General features: G+C 47.1%; 1 protein-coding gene across 2 annotated transcripts; it reads right to left on the bottom strand.

The window, feature by feature from the left end:
- Positions 1-2365: 2365 nt before the first annotated feature.
- Positions 2366-3886, bottom strand: LOC125506411 (zinc finger protein 7-like). Of its 2 annotated transcripts, XR_007282656.1 has the most exons (3): positions 3138-3886; positions 2809-2943; positions 2366-2731 (listed from the first exon to the last, which is right to left on the bottom strand). XR_007282656.1 is itself a non-coding variant. In XM_048671228.1 (2 exons), exon 1 carries the CDS (start codon positions 3726-3728, stop codon positions 3177-3179), a length of 552 nt encoding a protein of 183 aa, XP_048527185.1. In that variant the 5' UTR covers positions 3729-3886; the 3' UTR covers positions 2366-2943; positions 3138-3176. The 2 variants fall into 2 exon arrangements, 1 of the variants encoding a protein (XP_048527185.1); XM_048671228.1 differs by having other exon boundaries at positions 2366-2943.
- Between the last annotated feature and the right edge of the window lie 12307 nt (positions 3887-16193).

The raw sequence follows: 16193 nt of genomic DNA, 5'->3' as shown, positions 1-16193 counted from the left end.
CATCAAATATCCTAAAATATATAAGCAATTTAAAATAGAAACAAAAAATAGAAAACAAATGGGAAAAAATCGGGACTAAAGGTCTAATCTTTAGTCCCGGTTGACACGAACCAGGACTAAAGGATGCCCTTTAGGGCCAGTTCTTTTGGGCAATTCTCCCAGAATTGACCCCCTCCCCAGCTTCTCCCAGAATTGGCACTTCATTTTTCTTTACAATTCCTATCTAGTTAAGGTCTAATTAGTTAGGAATTATAAAAAAATATGAAGTGACAATTCTGGAAGAAACTGGGGAGAGGGTCAATTCTAAAAGAATTGCCAAAAATACTGGCCCTTAGTCTCGGTAAAGCCCTGTTTTATACTAGTGGACGCGGTTGAACCTATTGAAAAAACATCATCGTGTCACTTTGTCGGTGTGCCGACCTTCGCTTTAAGTTGTACACACACGTACATACATTTCTCTAACCACGCTACTAATAAAGAGTACCTACTAACATACTGCGGCTTGGGCACACCGAAACAACATGAGTTCTTTCCCTTTGTCAGGAAAAAGGGATTTTGGGGACTCTAGTCATGTACTTTCATGCCTACTATATAGGCTGTTGGACGAAGCCGTCCAACGGTTGAGAGGTGGAAAATCCAAATAGTGTTAACCATTGGATATTCTGCCTGCTACGCTGGATTCTACCACGTACTAGCCCAACAGATTCCATACTTGATCTTATGCACGATCATAATATGCACAAACCTCGAAACAAAGACACTTCTCCTTTGTTCTAAACTCTTCCATACTTTAATTCTTCAACGTTTTCTTTGTTAAAAGAATCGACATTCATTTTATTTTATCATTTATATTCCATAATATGCACATAACATATATACTTCTAATTTGCTCCAGACTCTCGGAAATCCAATTCGGCTCCTGGCAACATATGCTCTTGCGCACTATTTTTTTTCTGTAAGTGACAAATAAATTTGAAAAAAATGTGTTCGTTGTCACCCAAATAGTACCCGCAAATGTTTAGGGAAAAGCTTAAGCATTTTGACTTGCGTAAGAAAACAACAAGTCGACCGCCAAATGTTAACTTACTTTTGTTTTTTCACCGACAAAGCATTGTTATCCCATTTCACATGAAAATTATCAAGAACACTTGTTACACTAACAAGAACATCTACACAAAAATTATAATTTTAAAATTATTTAGTATTTATTTTAAATTTACTGTTCATCATCAAGCACGTGCCCCCTAGAGCCAAAACGGCCACCCCACAGACTCTTCCATGCTTTTACTTCTCCCAAGGTTTTTTCTTTCAAAAGAACTACAGACTACTACCTCCTATCCATAAAAAGTTTTGCAGTTTTGAACTAAACCCAGTTCAAATCTACGACACTTATTTTGGATCCGAGGGAGTAACACATTTATTTTACTCTATGGCTACATCTTCCTAAAGTCCATTCTTTTTGCAGATGCAGTACTCAGCTATCCATAAATTGCACATGAGTTTTGTGTAATATATACCATGTAGTCATCAAATATTATGTACTAATAATTTCAAAATACCGTGGATGAGCGATGAGCGATGAGACTAATAATTTCAAAATACCATTCTTCTCTTAAATTTCATTGGTATGGTACTTTAATTTTATATATTAGCCTATTATAATGTGGTACTCCCTCCATCCACATATTTAGGGCGACTCGGGTGGAGTGCGGCCTCAGGGCGACATGTGTGAGTTGCTGAGGTTTGTAACCCGGAGTGGCGGCTCTGGGTCGTGTGGTAGGGTGGCAACTCTGGTCATTCGGGCAACAGGGAAGTCGGCTCGTTGGGTATGCAGTCCCTGGGCTGGTGTGTGTTTCGTTGTATCGATTTTCAACTAGTTTCCTTTATAAAGTGGCCAATTTTCTTCTTCTTAATGCAAATACAGAGATCCTGCCGGTTCCTCGAAAAAAATTGTATTAGGCCCTATATATGTGGATGGACAGAGTATGTCGATATCGGGCTGCACTTACTCTCACGTGCAAGGCGCATGTAGCTTACTAGTAAACAGAGCTAGGTTACTCCTTTTCATGTACTAACAGACCTGTATAATCGTAGGTAGGTCACACAATTGTACTCCTCTAATCTTTCTAAAGATTCAAATAAGAAAGAGAAGAAACACATGAGAAAGCAGACACGAAATACACACTAACACACATATATGGTTTTTTTTCCCGCAAAAAAACATACATGTGTGTTAGTGTGTATTTCATGTCTGCTTTCTCATGTGTTTCTCTAGAACCCAACATTGGCAACTCCTCTCTTGCCGAATTTAGCGGCAGAATGTACTATCGGTCCGCCCAAAAAATCAAACAGGGGCAAACGGTTCAAACTTCAAAGGAGTGGTATTATACCGTGTTAATAAACAAAATATACATGACATACATCGACATTTCCTCGTTGGAGTCCAAAACTCCATATTAATTAACACTTCCTTTAATTTTTTAACTTTGGCAACTTTATTTAATTAATAACCATATCCTTTATAATAAGCGGAATCGGGAAATCAGAGGGTTTATCATGCCACACCCTTGATTCCTGATCCAAAAAACTAAAACGTGCAATAGTACGAGCACACTCGTTTACATCAGGCACACAATGATCTATCATCGCCTTGCTGAAAGAACTCATCAACCTTCGACAATCGTTAGTAATTACCGCTACTGATGCCCGATAGTCGTCCGGATTCTGGATACTGCCATACGTGAAACAGTATTAACAATTTCTTTCAGGAAGTTCTATTAACCACGCGAGCAACAAGAAAGCACTCACTGCAAAATAACAACAAAATAACGGTGAGGCATGGAGAGCTCTCCCTCCCAGTAAATGATGCGACGACGGACTGCAGGCTCGCCGCCAATACCGCTGATATGCGCAATATGTATCGGAACATCCATCGATTGAAACCTGCCAATTGAGCAGGCAGTTATTAATATTGGAATGTAATTCGTTAATTAATTAAGGTTGGCGCTTCAAGGAACACCTAGCTGCAGAAATCGGCAAAGCAAGCGCTAATGGACGGCGTGCTACCATAATTAATCACGGCAAAGAGGGAGATCTATGAGGGAGTAGAGAGTTGAAATTGATATTGTAGCAGGTACCTGTGCAAGTAGACGCATGGTGCTGGTGCCCCAGAAATCCTAGAGGCGAAGCTCCAGCTCGAGCTCCTCACCGGCACTGGCAACGGAGGCCCTCGTACTGAGCATTTCCACCGCGCCGTCATGGCCGGCGGCTGGATCCACAAGGAGCTGCGCGTGCTCTGCAAAGCGTGGAGCGCCGCTGCCCCACCTCTCAGGCCTGGCATCAGCGCCCGCCGGCGCCGACACGCGGCTACCGCCGTGCGATAGGACGGAGGTGCTCATGGACCGGCCGTTGCCGGAATCAACGGCGGTTCCGCGGAAGGAGCCTTCGCCGTAGGGGCCGTACATGTATGGGTCGCTGAAGCTGCCTAGTCGGTCCTTGCGGTGCGCGTTCTGGTGGCCGCCGAGCGCCTGCGACTTGAGGAAGGTCTTGTTGCAGAAGAGGCACGGGAACAGCCGAACGTCCTTGCCGTTCACGCGCGCTGTCGGCGCTACCGCCTCCCTGTTCTCCTCCCAGCCTTCGTTGCCGCCTGCCGGCCCGAACGCTAGCGTCAGGTCCGCTGCCGCTGCCGCTGCCTGCGCGTGGAACCACGATGACTTGGTGTTCTCCATCCAAGTATATATATACTGCTGTTGCTGCAGTGTCACTCTAAGCTCTGTACAACACAAGCTCTGAGATGATCGCCGATAATGGTAGCGGCAGCACTTCTATATTTGGGAATATCGAGGACGGGAAGCAGAGGAGAACGAATGGGAGCCGAGTAAGCTGCCTGCGATATGATAGGTATAAATAGATCCCTACTAGAATGCTACTACTACTGTTTTGGTTAAGAAAAAAGTAAAATATATTTCTACATTTGCCAAAAAAATAAAAGAACAGGAAAAATTAGATTACATCCCACATTGGAGGGAGGGAGAGCGGACGGCGCTATGGAAGCGTAGGCTGAGTGATGACACGATACTCACTACAGAGAGACTGTTGATAGTCAACACCAGGGCCGTACCTTTAAAATCTACCTAAAATCTAAAAAGTGCATACGCACTATTTGGTTGAATAGAGCGGCCCCGTTTCGCATGCATGTGGTTGTTAATTTTTGTTATCTTCTAATGCATGTGGCTGTTAGCATTAAACTGATTACTACATTCCGAACTGAACAAATCCACGCATATTCATTTCGGAGTTTTAAATTTTAAAAAGTCATATTTTTCAAACCGTGCGTCAGAATTCAGATCCGTTTTCACTGCTGAAACTCTTGCGACGAGATCTTTAAAACTAGATCTCGCATGAGTATGTTTCGACGAAGTTTTTTTGATGCCAACTTTGATGCTATATGGTGCAACTTTAGTACTGTATTGTACAACTTTAGTACTACATCGTGCAACTTTTTGTAAAACCAGTTTTTGGATCTGCATGATTCAACTTCTTATGAGATTGCAGTCTAACAACCATGACAACTTTGATGTTTAGTTGGCAGGACTATTGGCATACACATATGCTTATTTGGCGCGACAATGTAGTCTAGTTGCACACACATTGATATTTAGTTGGCAAGACTAGTTACACACATGTACTCAGTTGACGCGGCAATGTAGTCTAGTTGCACACATATTGATGTTTAGTTGGCAGGATTATTCACACACATATGCTCATTTGGCCCGGCAATGTAGTCTAGTTGCAGGCACATTAATGTTTAGTTGACAGGACTATTGACACACACATATACTCAGTTGGCGCGGCATTGTAGTCCAGTTGCACACACATTGATGTTTAGTTGGAAGGAAAACTAGTTTGTCGAAATATCTCCATGCGAGAAGAACACGTAGCGAGGGTTTCAATGATGAAAACGGATCTGAATTTTGACACGCGGTTTAAAAGATATGTCTTTTATAATTTTTTAAAACCAAAAATTAATGCACTAGAGACGAACATGGGACAGGTATCCATTACATGAGAAAAGACCACATAAGATAATTAATTAGTAGTGTTCTTTTTCGCATTTTTAAATTACAGTAATTTTGCTATGGCAATGACTAAACGTCTGACCAGGGGCCGGCCGATGGCGAGCGGCACCGAGCGCCCGGCCGCCGGCTAGACTGGTCCTAAAATCTAAGGCCCGGTGCGAAATCCAAATTAGCCCCTGTATTTAAAATATATAAATAAAAATATTCTGTACAAATTATTGCGAAGCTACATTTTTTCCAGTGAATTCATATTTTTATCTAAAAAATACATCTTGCCAAAAAGAAAACAATAGTGAAATATCAGAAAGAACAAAAATATTAGACTAGAAACTAATTAGAAGTCAACGCGAAAAAAATAGAGAGGCGAGACACTGCAGACCATGAACAGCAGCACTTGGGATCGGATCGCTTTAGTACTAATGCAGTGAATGAGAAACACAAATACCGAGAGAGAAGGGGTTTCCGATGTTGTCCTGGATTTTAGGGCGAGTCCTTTTCATTTATTTAGCTCTTAAAAGCTCATTAGTGCCTAATTGCTTGACCATTAGTAAAACTAATCTCCGATTTGGGCCCCCTGGAATTTGTAGGCCCTGCGCAACCGCTCCGGTTGCACATGCCAAGTTACGGGCCTGGTCAACACTAAGGGCATCTCCAACAGTCGAACGCCCATTTTAAAATAGACACGGTGTTTATTCGCGGATGCGTTCGGCGACAGTGATATAGAAGTATCCATCATATCCAACCACGTTCCTATATATTTCAAAGCGGCTTTAATAGATCGGCAAACCGGATGATTTTCATATAAACCGAACGAAAATATTTATATTTTTAACATATTTCAACTAAATTATAGCGGACTAGGCTATTTAAAACTAGCCTAAATGATCGCCGTCCACAGGGCACTTGTTTCCCACAACACGTCTTCCCCATGTCCGACAAGCTCACTGGACGGCGTGATCCCCGGAAAGTGAAGCTTGAGCGGGAGGGGAAGGGTAGTGGCTCTCCTGGGACCCAAGCCGCGGCAGCTTCCCATGTGCTACTTTTCCTCGTCAACGGCATCAGACGTGAATGTGCAGGCCTCGTTGCCGTGGTGTCGGGCTGCGAACCACGGTGGCGACACGACCGATGCAGTGCTAGCGATGTCCACGGTCACTTGCGCCTACTCTTCCTCCACAGCCACATCGATGTACGCTAACAAGGCTTCTCTCTCTGCTCCGCACGGACTCGTACAACGCCCACTTCTCATCAAGGAAGCCTGGATCCTCCGAGACTAAGCCCGCGATGACATGGTCGTTTGCCTGCTCGCAGGCAATTTGCCCCTCCACGAGATGGTGCTATTCAAGGAACGCCTTCACATGCGGCGCCGACTGCTCTTCCATGGGTGGGGCCAAGCTAGCCAGCAAGACAGCATCTGTCTGTCGCGCAAGTCTGGCCCTCCAGTCGGCAAATTCCTACTCCCGCTCCGTGGGAAGGCTACCATACATAGCTCTAGTTCTCGAGAGCATGTCAGACGTGGTGAGGCGGTGTTAGTCGTGATGGACGAGGAGGCACCGTTTAAATACGGGGCACCAATAGGGGCACACAGCGTGGTTTGTCAATGTAGGCACTACCGGAGTTGGTTTCATGGCTCTGCGCCATTGTATTAATGCCGACAGGAGGGCGGACGGGAGCTGGTATGAATGCGGCGCGCAACCGTCTCCAGTCTCGTCCGGTCACACTTCTCAAGCATTAGAACAGGCGAGGAGACCGGCAGCTCTCTCGGCCGGCAAGCCACTTCAATGCCAGCTTCAGTGAGAAGAGCCGTCTGCTTTTGGGCCGGCATGAATGAGGCGCTGGTGCCCTGGAGTGGCACAGGACGGTATAAATGCGCGGCAACTGATACATCTCCAATGTATCTCTAATTTTTGATTGTCCCATGTTTATATATTATCATTGTTGGATGTTTTACAATCATTTTATAACAACTTTATATCAATTTTTGGGACTAATATATTGACATAGAGCCTAGTGCCAGTTGCTGTTTTTTGCTTGTTTTTAACTTAGCAGAATATCCCTATCAAACGGAGTCCAACGCAGCGAAATTTTTTGTAGATTTTTTGGACTAGAAGACAACTTGGGGGCCAAGAAAGGACCGGAGGGGAGGCCTGTCATGGTTCTAAGTCTGATAGTAGAATAGGGGGTACGTAGGAGGAGGCAATATCATAGCTACGATGAGGTTGAGCACGCAAGATTTACGAGTTCAGGCCCTTCTCGGAGGAAGTAAAAGCCCTATGTCTCGGTGCCCGGAGGTGGTCAACTGGATTATGCGTGAAGTTACAGGGGGTGCGAACCCTTGTGCCAGTGGAGGGAGTGGCTTATATAGAGTGCGCCAGGACCCCAGCCCGCCGACGTTACAAGAGGTTCAATGTACATTAAGGTGAGACGTTACTGGTAACGCCAATAATAAAGACATATAAATGATCATTAAGACTACGAAGTGAACACCTGATCGTTGCCATCCTGAGTGACTCTAGACCTTCTGTACTCCGAGTGGTTTCTGGTATGGTCGAATGACTATATCCTGGTCGAATGGAATTGGGTTATCCGAGTGGAATTGTTGGTCGAGTGGGTCGCACTCTGAGGTGATTCCAGTCGGTGGATGCTGCTATACTTTGAATGCCTTTGACCTTAGGGCAGTGTCCTTGGGAAGGGTGTCTAGATCAGGCCTATTACCCTACCGTAGGTACATGTCATCGTCATTAGCCCCCGAATGGATCGAGGCTCGAGTGGAGAAGGGGTTGAAGATGGTTCCGATCTGATTTTTATGCTTCGGAGGCATTTTACCAGGGTCAGCGAACCATGTTGAAACTTCAACTTTATTTTCAGTCGCCATGATCCATTTAGAGTTTGTCGAGTGAACTTATACTGATATGCTTCGAGCGTTGGAATGGTATGAAATCTTTGGCGTGATTGGTTGCGCTGCCGTTCCCGGACCTCATGGGATTCAGAATTTGAAGAAGCGCGTGGGACGGAGAGCACCGTGATAAACGGAACGGATTAGGTAGGGGCGCCTTGATTCTTGGGCCACCTTTTTCGCCACGTACCAAGTGCGCGACTGTTGCAGGATTTGACAGGATCGCTTGGGCCCACAAGTCAGCCACTCGGAAGCGGGCCTATATAAGACGTCGGGGCCGATGTATTATGCACAGTGCGCCTAATTTCCCTTCGTCCTCCTCTGCTTCTCCGCCGCATTCGTCTCCACTTCTGACACCGCTGCTCCATCCGCGCGCAATCTGCTGCGATGGGAAAGGACAAGACGGCGACCCTAGAGCGTGCGAAGAAGGCGACGGCGGCGGCGAAGGCAAGAGGATGAGTTGGGGGGGGGGTCGTCGTCGAGGTCTGGCCTGCCGCCCGGCTGGATCCAAGGCGACTGGATTCGATCCACGATCCAGCAGGATGACCTGGAGGATCTGGCCAAAGGGGGCTTGATTGCCCACGGATCTTGGAGGCTGCTAGGAAATAAGGTCAAGCCGCGGCCGCAGGAGGGTGAGTGGGTCCTCCTCGCGACTCACGTTGACCGTGGCTTCTCTCTGCCTCCTCATCCTTTTTTCCGGGGTTTCTTGAACTTTTTTGGAGCCCAACTTCACCACTTTTCCCCCAACACCATCACATATCTCGCCGCATTCATTTCCACGTGTGAGAATTTCCTGGGTTGTCGACCGCATTGGGGTCTCTTCAAACACATCTTTACTTGTCGCTCCCAGTCTGTAAAAAAGGCTAATATGAGTGACGAGAGGACGCATGTGATTCAGATGTGCAGAGGTCTAGGGATTCAGACGAGGGGTAGGAGTACTTCTGCTGCTATGACTCTTCCCAATTCAGTTAGGGGGTGGCAGTCGACCTGGTTTTATTGTAAGGACCAACCAACCCCTAGTCAGTCGACTGGCCTTCCTCCCTTCTCCATGGAGCGGGTCCAGCAGCCCTCTTCCTTGAAAGTGACCCCAGCAGAGAAAGCAGAGGTGAACATGTTAGTCGAACTGGTAGTCCAACTAGTCTGTGAAGGCGTGACTGGCATGGATTTGCTTGAGGTGTTTCTCAGTCGACATATCCAGCCACTCTAGGCCCGCGATCATCCTATGTGGATGTACTCGGGCATTGAGGACACCACTCGGATCCACCCGGAGGAAGTCACCGAGGAGATAGTGGAGCAGTGGTTGCAAGGCATCAGTAGAAGCAAAGACAACCCCAGGGGGTCCAGGAGGCTTCCACCTTTTGACGCCGCCAATGAACCAGACAAGGTCTGACCTTTACTGTCGAGTGTCTTTTTGCTCTGATTCGTAACTATCCTTGAACCTAATTGATGCTTGTGTACCCCTTCTCCCTGCAGATCTATAATGAGATGTACTCCATGCCAAATGGAGAGCAAGTCCAAGAGTGTTAGGAGAGTGGAGGTGAGAGCACCGACGGGAAATCCGATGCCGAAGACGAGGAAGAGAGTGAGGACTCAAGCAGCGGCTTAGAGGTCGACTCCCCACCTCATTCCGAAAGACGTTCCAAGCAAAAGCATGATCTGGCGAGCGTCCGAGGCAAAGAGGTCGCATCGAGCGCGCATGCAACGAAGCACACTCGGACATCTTCCCCCGAGCCGGCTGAAAAGGCCCCAAAGCAGATCAAGGTTGCACCTACAAAGGCTTGGAAGGCCTTGCCAAAGATCAAAGTGGATGTCCCCGTTGCCTTTGGGTAAGTATTTTGCTTTATCTCTTTGCTTTTGCGTCGTTTGAAAACCTTCTATACTTCAGTCGACTCATTCTCCTGTTTGACCGAGTGACTTCTGAAACTTTTAATGCTGCTACCTCTATGGCTTCCATGGATATTTACAAGGATGATGAGGAGACCGACGACGCAGCCACTTCCAAAGCAAGTATGACTTCTGCGATCTTGCTTTCATTTTGTCAATTGATCTATTGGTCGATTGAACTCTTGTGGTCGAGTCTTTTGCAGCGCCGCAGAATGTTATTGAACTTCCAGACGATGATGAAGATATGCCCTAGAAGCCTAAGGGAAGGAGGGGTAGGACCTCAGGTAGCCAACAAGGCGCCCTCGTCGACTCCAGTGCCAGAACTGGTGACCTAGCAGTCCGAAGACTTTAACTGGGCCTCTGTAACTTTTGTTGATCCTGTGTCGACTGCGCATCATTCGGTGTCGATTGCTCAAGTCCTTGATTCGTCCGTGCAACTCCATGCCTCGGATCCTCAGGCTGCTGTGACTGCCCCATCAAGTCTACTTTTTGTTACCCATCATGTCCCGAAGGATCCAATGAGCGCTGCCAGGGAAGCCATACACCAAGCAGGCCTTATGATGGAACGGATGAAGATGGTACATGAGGCCAGTCAAGCTGCCTATGATGCCAGCTCAGCTCTCCAGACCAACGTCCAGGTTAGTTGATTTCTGACTGATCTTTGGTTTGCCGCTTGTTCTGTTAGGATATGCTACCCGAAAACCTTTAATGTGCATCTAGTGTCAATCTGCATCTTGCATCTGTACACCCACTGGGTGTTTCAATTTTTGCTGAGTAGTCTTTCCACTTGAGTTGACTACGTCGCGTCGAATGTATCTTTGAACTAGTGGGGGCACGTAGAGTACACCCACTGGGTGTAGTCCCCGAGACCACCGTCAAATGTTTGATTCGATGGGGGTCTTAGAACTTGTTTGTCTGCAATATATCCACTTGGTCTTGGACGGAGCGCGTCGAGTGAACCCTTGAATCAGTGGTGGCACGCCAAGTGCAGCCACTGGGTGTAGTCCTCGAGACCGCGGTCGACTGTGGGCAGTCGGCGGTTGTCCGAGAATCAATGTTGCACTTGCTGTTTTTTTACTCTGACTGGACGGACCAAGTCGAGTACTAAGTCGAACTAGTGGGGGACGCCAAGTGCACCCACTGGGTGTAGTCCCCGAGAGTACTGGTGAATGTTTGATTCGGTAGTAGTCTTATACTCTTTTTCCCGTAATGATCTGAACTTGCATTCTATCACTCGGAAGTGACAATCTCTGTTCATTTCGACTAAATGTTCGCTGACTGCAGAAATCCGGTGAGCTTGGGGCCCGGTTTGCTGACTTGGAGTAGAAACAAATCCAACTCAATCTTGACCTAGAGTTGGCCAAGGAGAACTTGAAGAAGGCTCAGGATGAAACTGCTGGTATGGGAGGTAAAAAACATGCCGACTGACTCCTTTGCCATCTTTCCCTTCCTCCTTCTGATCCAAGTGTTATTTCTTTCTAGAAAAAATGAGGCAGGTTCTAGACCAGAAGGACCTTGACCTTGCGGCATCATAGAAAATGGCATAGGAGAAATCAGCGCTTGCCGACAAGAAGCTGGCTTCAGTCGGTTAGCTGGAAGAAGATAACGCCAAGCTGAAGACCACTCTTGATGAAGCCAACAAGGAAGTGACGCGACTGAAGAAGGACAAGGTGGCTCTGACTGACAAAGTTGGCGATCTCGCTCGGTAGAGAGACGAGCTGGAGGTTTATATGGGAGGACTCGCCAAGAAGCTGTTCCTTATGCTTGAAGGTATTCTCCCCTGTTCGACTGACTTGCTGCTGTCGACTCTTCACATGGATGTCGACCCATCAATTCTCTGTCTGTGTAGAATTCTGCCAAAACTTCGAGGAAGAAATCGGGTGCATTGAGACTGATCTGGACCCTATTAACTCCCCCATCAAGGATGAAGCTGCAATGAACGTGCTACGCCTGGAATCTCGCCTCGCTAGCGTCACCAACTATCTGGCTCGGCTGAAGGTGGCAGTACCACAGATCGACGCGGAGCTCTAGTCGAGGGAGACATTCCAGAATGACCTCGAGTCTCTGATTACTCAACTCAACGAGATCCCCGGTCGAGTGCAGGCGTGGAAGAAGTCATCTGCCCGGTGCGGTGCTGACGTAGCTCTGTCTCTGGTCCGCGTCCATTGCAAGGAGGTCAAAGAAGAAAAGCTTGTGGCTCTCAAGGTTGCCAATACCAAGAGACACAACTTCCAGTCCTTCATGGAAACCTTCCTCGACGCTACGACTCGTATTGCTGATGGAATCAACCTGGACGAGTTTGTCGAGCCAGCTAGCTCTCCTCCTGCCGAGTGAACAAATTTTAAGCCTCACTTTTATTTGCCTTGGGATGCCGAGTGATTTTGTAATCATTAAACTCATTCGGGCCTGATGCTCGAGCACTTTTACTTGCGGTTCTGAACCTTGCAAGATTTATCTGAACTTGATTTTTCCGTTCAACACGGTTGCTTTGCTTTCATCTTTGCTGCTTTTGAATCTCTTGACTCCGAGTGAAACTTGATTCTTCACTCAGAACTTCCATTGGATTTGTGACGCAGCTCTGACGAAAGGGTTTTGGGCATGAGCATTAGGTGCTGCACATGACCTGCACTTCGTCGTCCTTGCGGATCAGGATGGAGTGCACGTTATAGTTGTTACGCAGCTCCGTCGAGTTGGTCATGGACAAGAGCACTAGGGGTCATGCATGATCTGCACCTCGTCTTCCTTGCGGATCAGGATGGAGCGCACATTACAATTGTGACGCAGCTCCGTCAAGTGGGTCATGGACAAGAGCACTAGGTTCTGTGCATGACCCGCACCTCGTCGTCCTTGCGGACCAGGATGGAGCGCACATTGTACTGATGACTCGGCCACTAGGAATGGTTTTTGACTTAGGCGTGTTCAGGACTGGAGCTAAGCCCCCGAGTGAGAGGGTTGCTCTTTACTCGGTAGGATTTTTAAAACTTAGGCGAGTACGAGACTGTAGCTAAGCCTCCGAGTGAGAGGGTTGCTCTTCACTTGGTAGGATTTTTAAAACTTAGGCGAGTACGAGACTGCAGCTAAGCCTCCGAGTGAGAGGGTTGCTCTTCACTCGGTAGGATTTTTAAAACTTAGGCGAGTACGGGACTGCAGCTAAGCCTCTGAGTGAGAGAGTTGCTCTTGACTCGATAGGATTTTTAAAACTTAGGCGAGATAGGTTCGCGGCTAAGCCCCCGAGTGGGAGGATTGCTCTCCACTCAGAGTAGTTTTTGAAACTTAGGCGAATCAGGTTCGCAGCTAAGCTCCCGAGTGGGAGGATTGTTCTCCACTCGGAGTAGTTTTTGAAACTTAGGCGAGTACGGGACTGCAGCTAAGGCCCCGAGTGGGAGGATTGCTCTCCACTCGAAGTAGTTTTTGAAACTTAGGCGAATCAGGTTCGCGGCTAAGCCCCCGAGTGGGAGGATTGCTCTCCACTCGGAGTAGTTTTGAAACTTAAGCGTATCAGGTTCGCGGCTAAGCCCCCAGTTGGAGGATTTCTCTCCACTCAAAGTAGTTTTTGAAACTTAGGTGAATCAGGTTCGCAGCTATGCCACCCACTGGGTTTTATTTGAACACATGCGTATGCAACAACAATCATTTAGGAGACGGTAAAACTGTGTCTTTGATAAACAAACTAAAAGGTACTTCTTATTACATTTCATCAGTCCGAATGCTTAAGTATAAAAATGGCGGAGCAGCTCGGCATTCCAAGCGCGTGGCTCGTCTTTCTTCTGTTCCACATTGTAGAGGTGATACGCTCCGTTGTGGAGCACTTTGTTGATGATGAAGGGACCTTCCCAGACAGGATCAAGCTTATGAGGTCGTTGCTGATCCACTCAGAGCACAAGGTCCCCTTCCTGAAATGCTCGACCTCTCACGATTCTGGCATGGAATCGACAGAGGTCTTGCTGATAAACGGTCGACCGGATCAAGGCCATCTCTCTTTGTTCTTCCAGAAGGTCAACATCATCTTGCCGAGCCTGTTCTGCTTTAGCTTCTGAGAAAAGTTCTACTCGGGGCACGTTGTGAAGGAAATCACTCGGCAGCACGACTTCAGCCCCAGAGACCATGAAGAAAATCGTCTGACTAGTCGACCGATTTGGTGTTGTTCTCAATTCCCAAAGGACTAATGGTAACTCGTCTACCCAAGCACCTGCTGCATTCTTAAGGTCACGCATCAACCGGGGTTTCAGCCCTTGGAGAATCAAACCATTTGCTCTTTGGGCCTATCCATTTGACCGCAGGTGAGCGACTGAAGCATAGTAGACCGGAGTGCCTTGGGAAGCACAGAAAGACTTGAACTCATCTGAATCAAAGTTTGAACCATTGTCTGTGATGATGCTGTGCGGAACTCCATATCTGAATGTTAATTCTCTGATGAGGATGACGGTGGTACTTGAATCGAGGCTTTTGATGGGTTTTGCTTCAATCCATATAGTGAACTTGTCTATTGCTACAAGCAGATGGGTGAAGCCACTCCTGCTAGTCCTCAGAGGTCCAGTAATATCCAATCCCCAAACAGAAAATGGCCAGATGAGTGGAATGGTGTTCAAAGCTGATGTAGGCTTGTGGGACATGTTGGAGTAGAACTGACAGCCCTCACACTTGTTGACTATTTCTTTTGCCATTTCATTTGCTCGCGGCCAGTAGAAACCCACTCAGTACGCTTTGGCCACGATTGCTTGAGAGGAGGCATGGTGACCACAGGTCCCCAAGTGGATATCATTGAGAATCATTCGACCTTCTTCTGGTGTGATGCATCGTTGAGCAACTCAAGTAACACTCTCTCTGTAAAGCTGTCCACCTATCACGGTAAAGGTTTGGATCGACGGACAATCTGACGCGCCTCATCTTCATCCTTCGGAAGCTCCTTCCTGAGCAGATGTGCAATATATGGTACTGTCTAGTTGGGAGTGACGACCAAAACCTCCATGATCAGGTCGACCATGGCTGGGATTTTGACTTCAGCCGGATCAGTAGTACTTTTGGGTTGTGGGGGCTCTTCTGTGAAGGGATCTTCTTGAACCGACAAGGTGTGGAGATGCTCCAAGAACACATTGCTAGGAATAGGCTCCCGCTTGGAAGCTATCTTCACCAGGTCATCAGCTGCTTGATTTTTGACTCGGGGTATGTGGTGGAGCTCTAACCCCTCAAACTTCTTTTCCAACTCTCTCACTGCATTGCAATAGCTAGACATAGCTGTGCTCCTGATGTCCCACTCCTTCATCACTTGATTGACCACTAAATCCGAGTCACCATAAACCATTAGGCGACGGACGCCAAGTGAAATGGCCATTCGCAACCCGTATAGAAGTGCCTCATATTCAGCTTCATTATTGGTGGAATCAAAGTGAATCTGGAGAACATAACTGAGTTTGTCGCCTCGTGGGGATACTAGGACCACCCCAGCACCAGACCCGTTCAACATCTTGGATCCATCAAAGAACATAGTCCAATGTTCCGAGTGAATCTGAGTCGGTTGTTGCTGCTCAACCCACTCGCCGAGGAAATCTGCTATTGCTTGGGACTTGATTGCTTTCTTTGCCTCAAACTTGATACCCAACAGAGGGAGTTCAATCACCCACTTTGCCACTCGACCAGTTGCATCTCTATTGTTCAGAATTTCTGACAATGGAGCATCGCTGACAACTGGAACCGAGTGATCTGAGAAGTAGTGTGCAACTTTCTTTGTAGTCAAATAAATTCCATAAACAAGCTTTTGATAATGCAAATATCTCTGCTTGGATGGAGTCAGGACTTCAGAAATGTAGTACACTAGGCGTTGAACTTTGTAGGCTTTGCCTTCTTCTTCCCGCTCGACCGTGAGCACTGTACTGACAACTTGTCCAGTGGCTGCAATATAAAGCAGTAAAGGCTCTTTGTTGATTAGGGCAGCAACCACCAGCTGGATGGATATCAGGTCTTTGAGCTCTGCAAACGCTGCGTCAGCTTCACGAGTCCACTCGAACTTGTTAGATTTCTTCATTAGTCGGTAAAGAGGTAATGCCTTTTTCTTCGAGATGGGAGATGAATCGGCTCAATGCAGCCAAACAACCAGTAAGCTTCTGAACGTCGTGCACATGCACAAGGCATTTCATTCGGAGGATTGCACCAAATTTCTCTGGGTTTGCATCGACCCCTTGTTCGGAAACGAGAAAACCGAGTAACTTTCCTCCTGGGACCCCGAATGTGCACTTTGACGGATTAAGCTTGATATCATATCTTCTCAAAGTGGCAAAGGTTTCGGCGAGGTCAGTCAGTAGGTCGGAACCTTTACGTGACTTGACCATGATGTCATCCAT

This window comes from Triticum urartu, chromosome 5 (assembly GCF_003073215.2).
Source record: "Triticum urartu cultivar G1812 chromosome 5, Tu2.1, whole genome shotgun sequence".
NCBI lineage: Eukaryota > Viridiplantae > Streptophyta > Magnoliopsida > Poales > Poaceae > Triticum > Triticum urartu.
The sequence above is the reverse complement of the archived record's forward strand: the minus strand, read 5'-3'. Positions and strand labels throughout refer to the sequence as shown.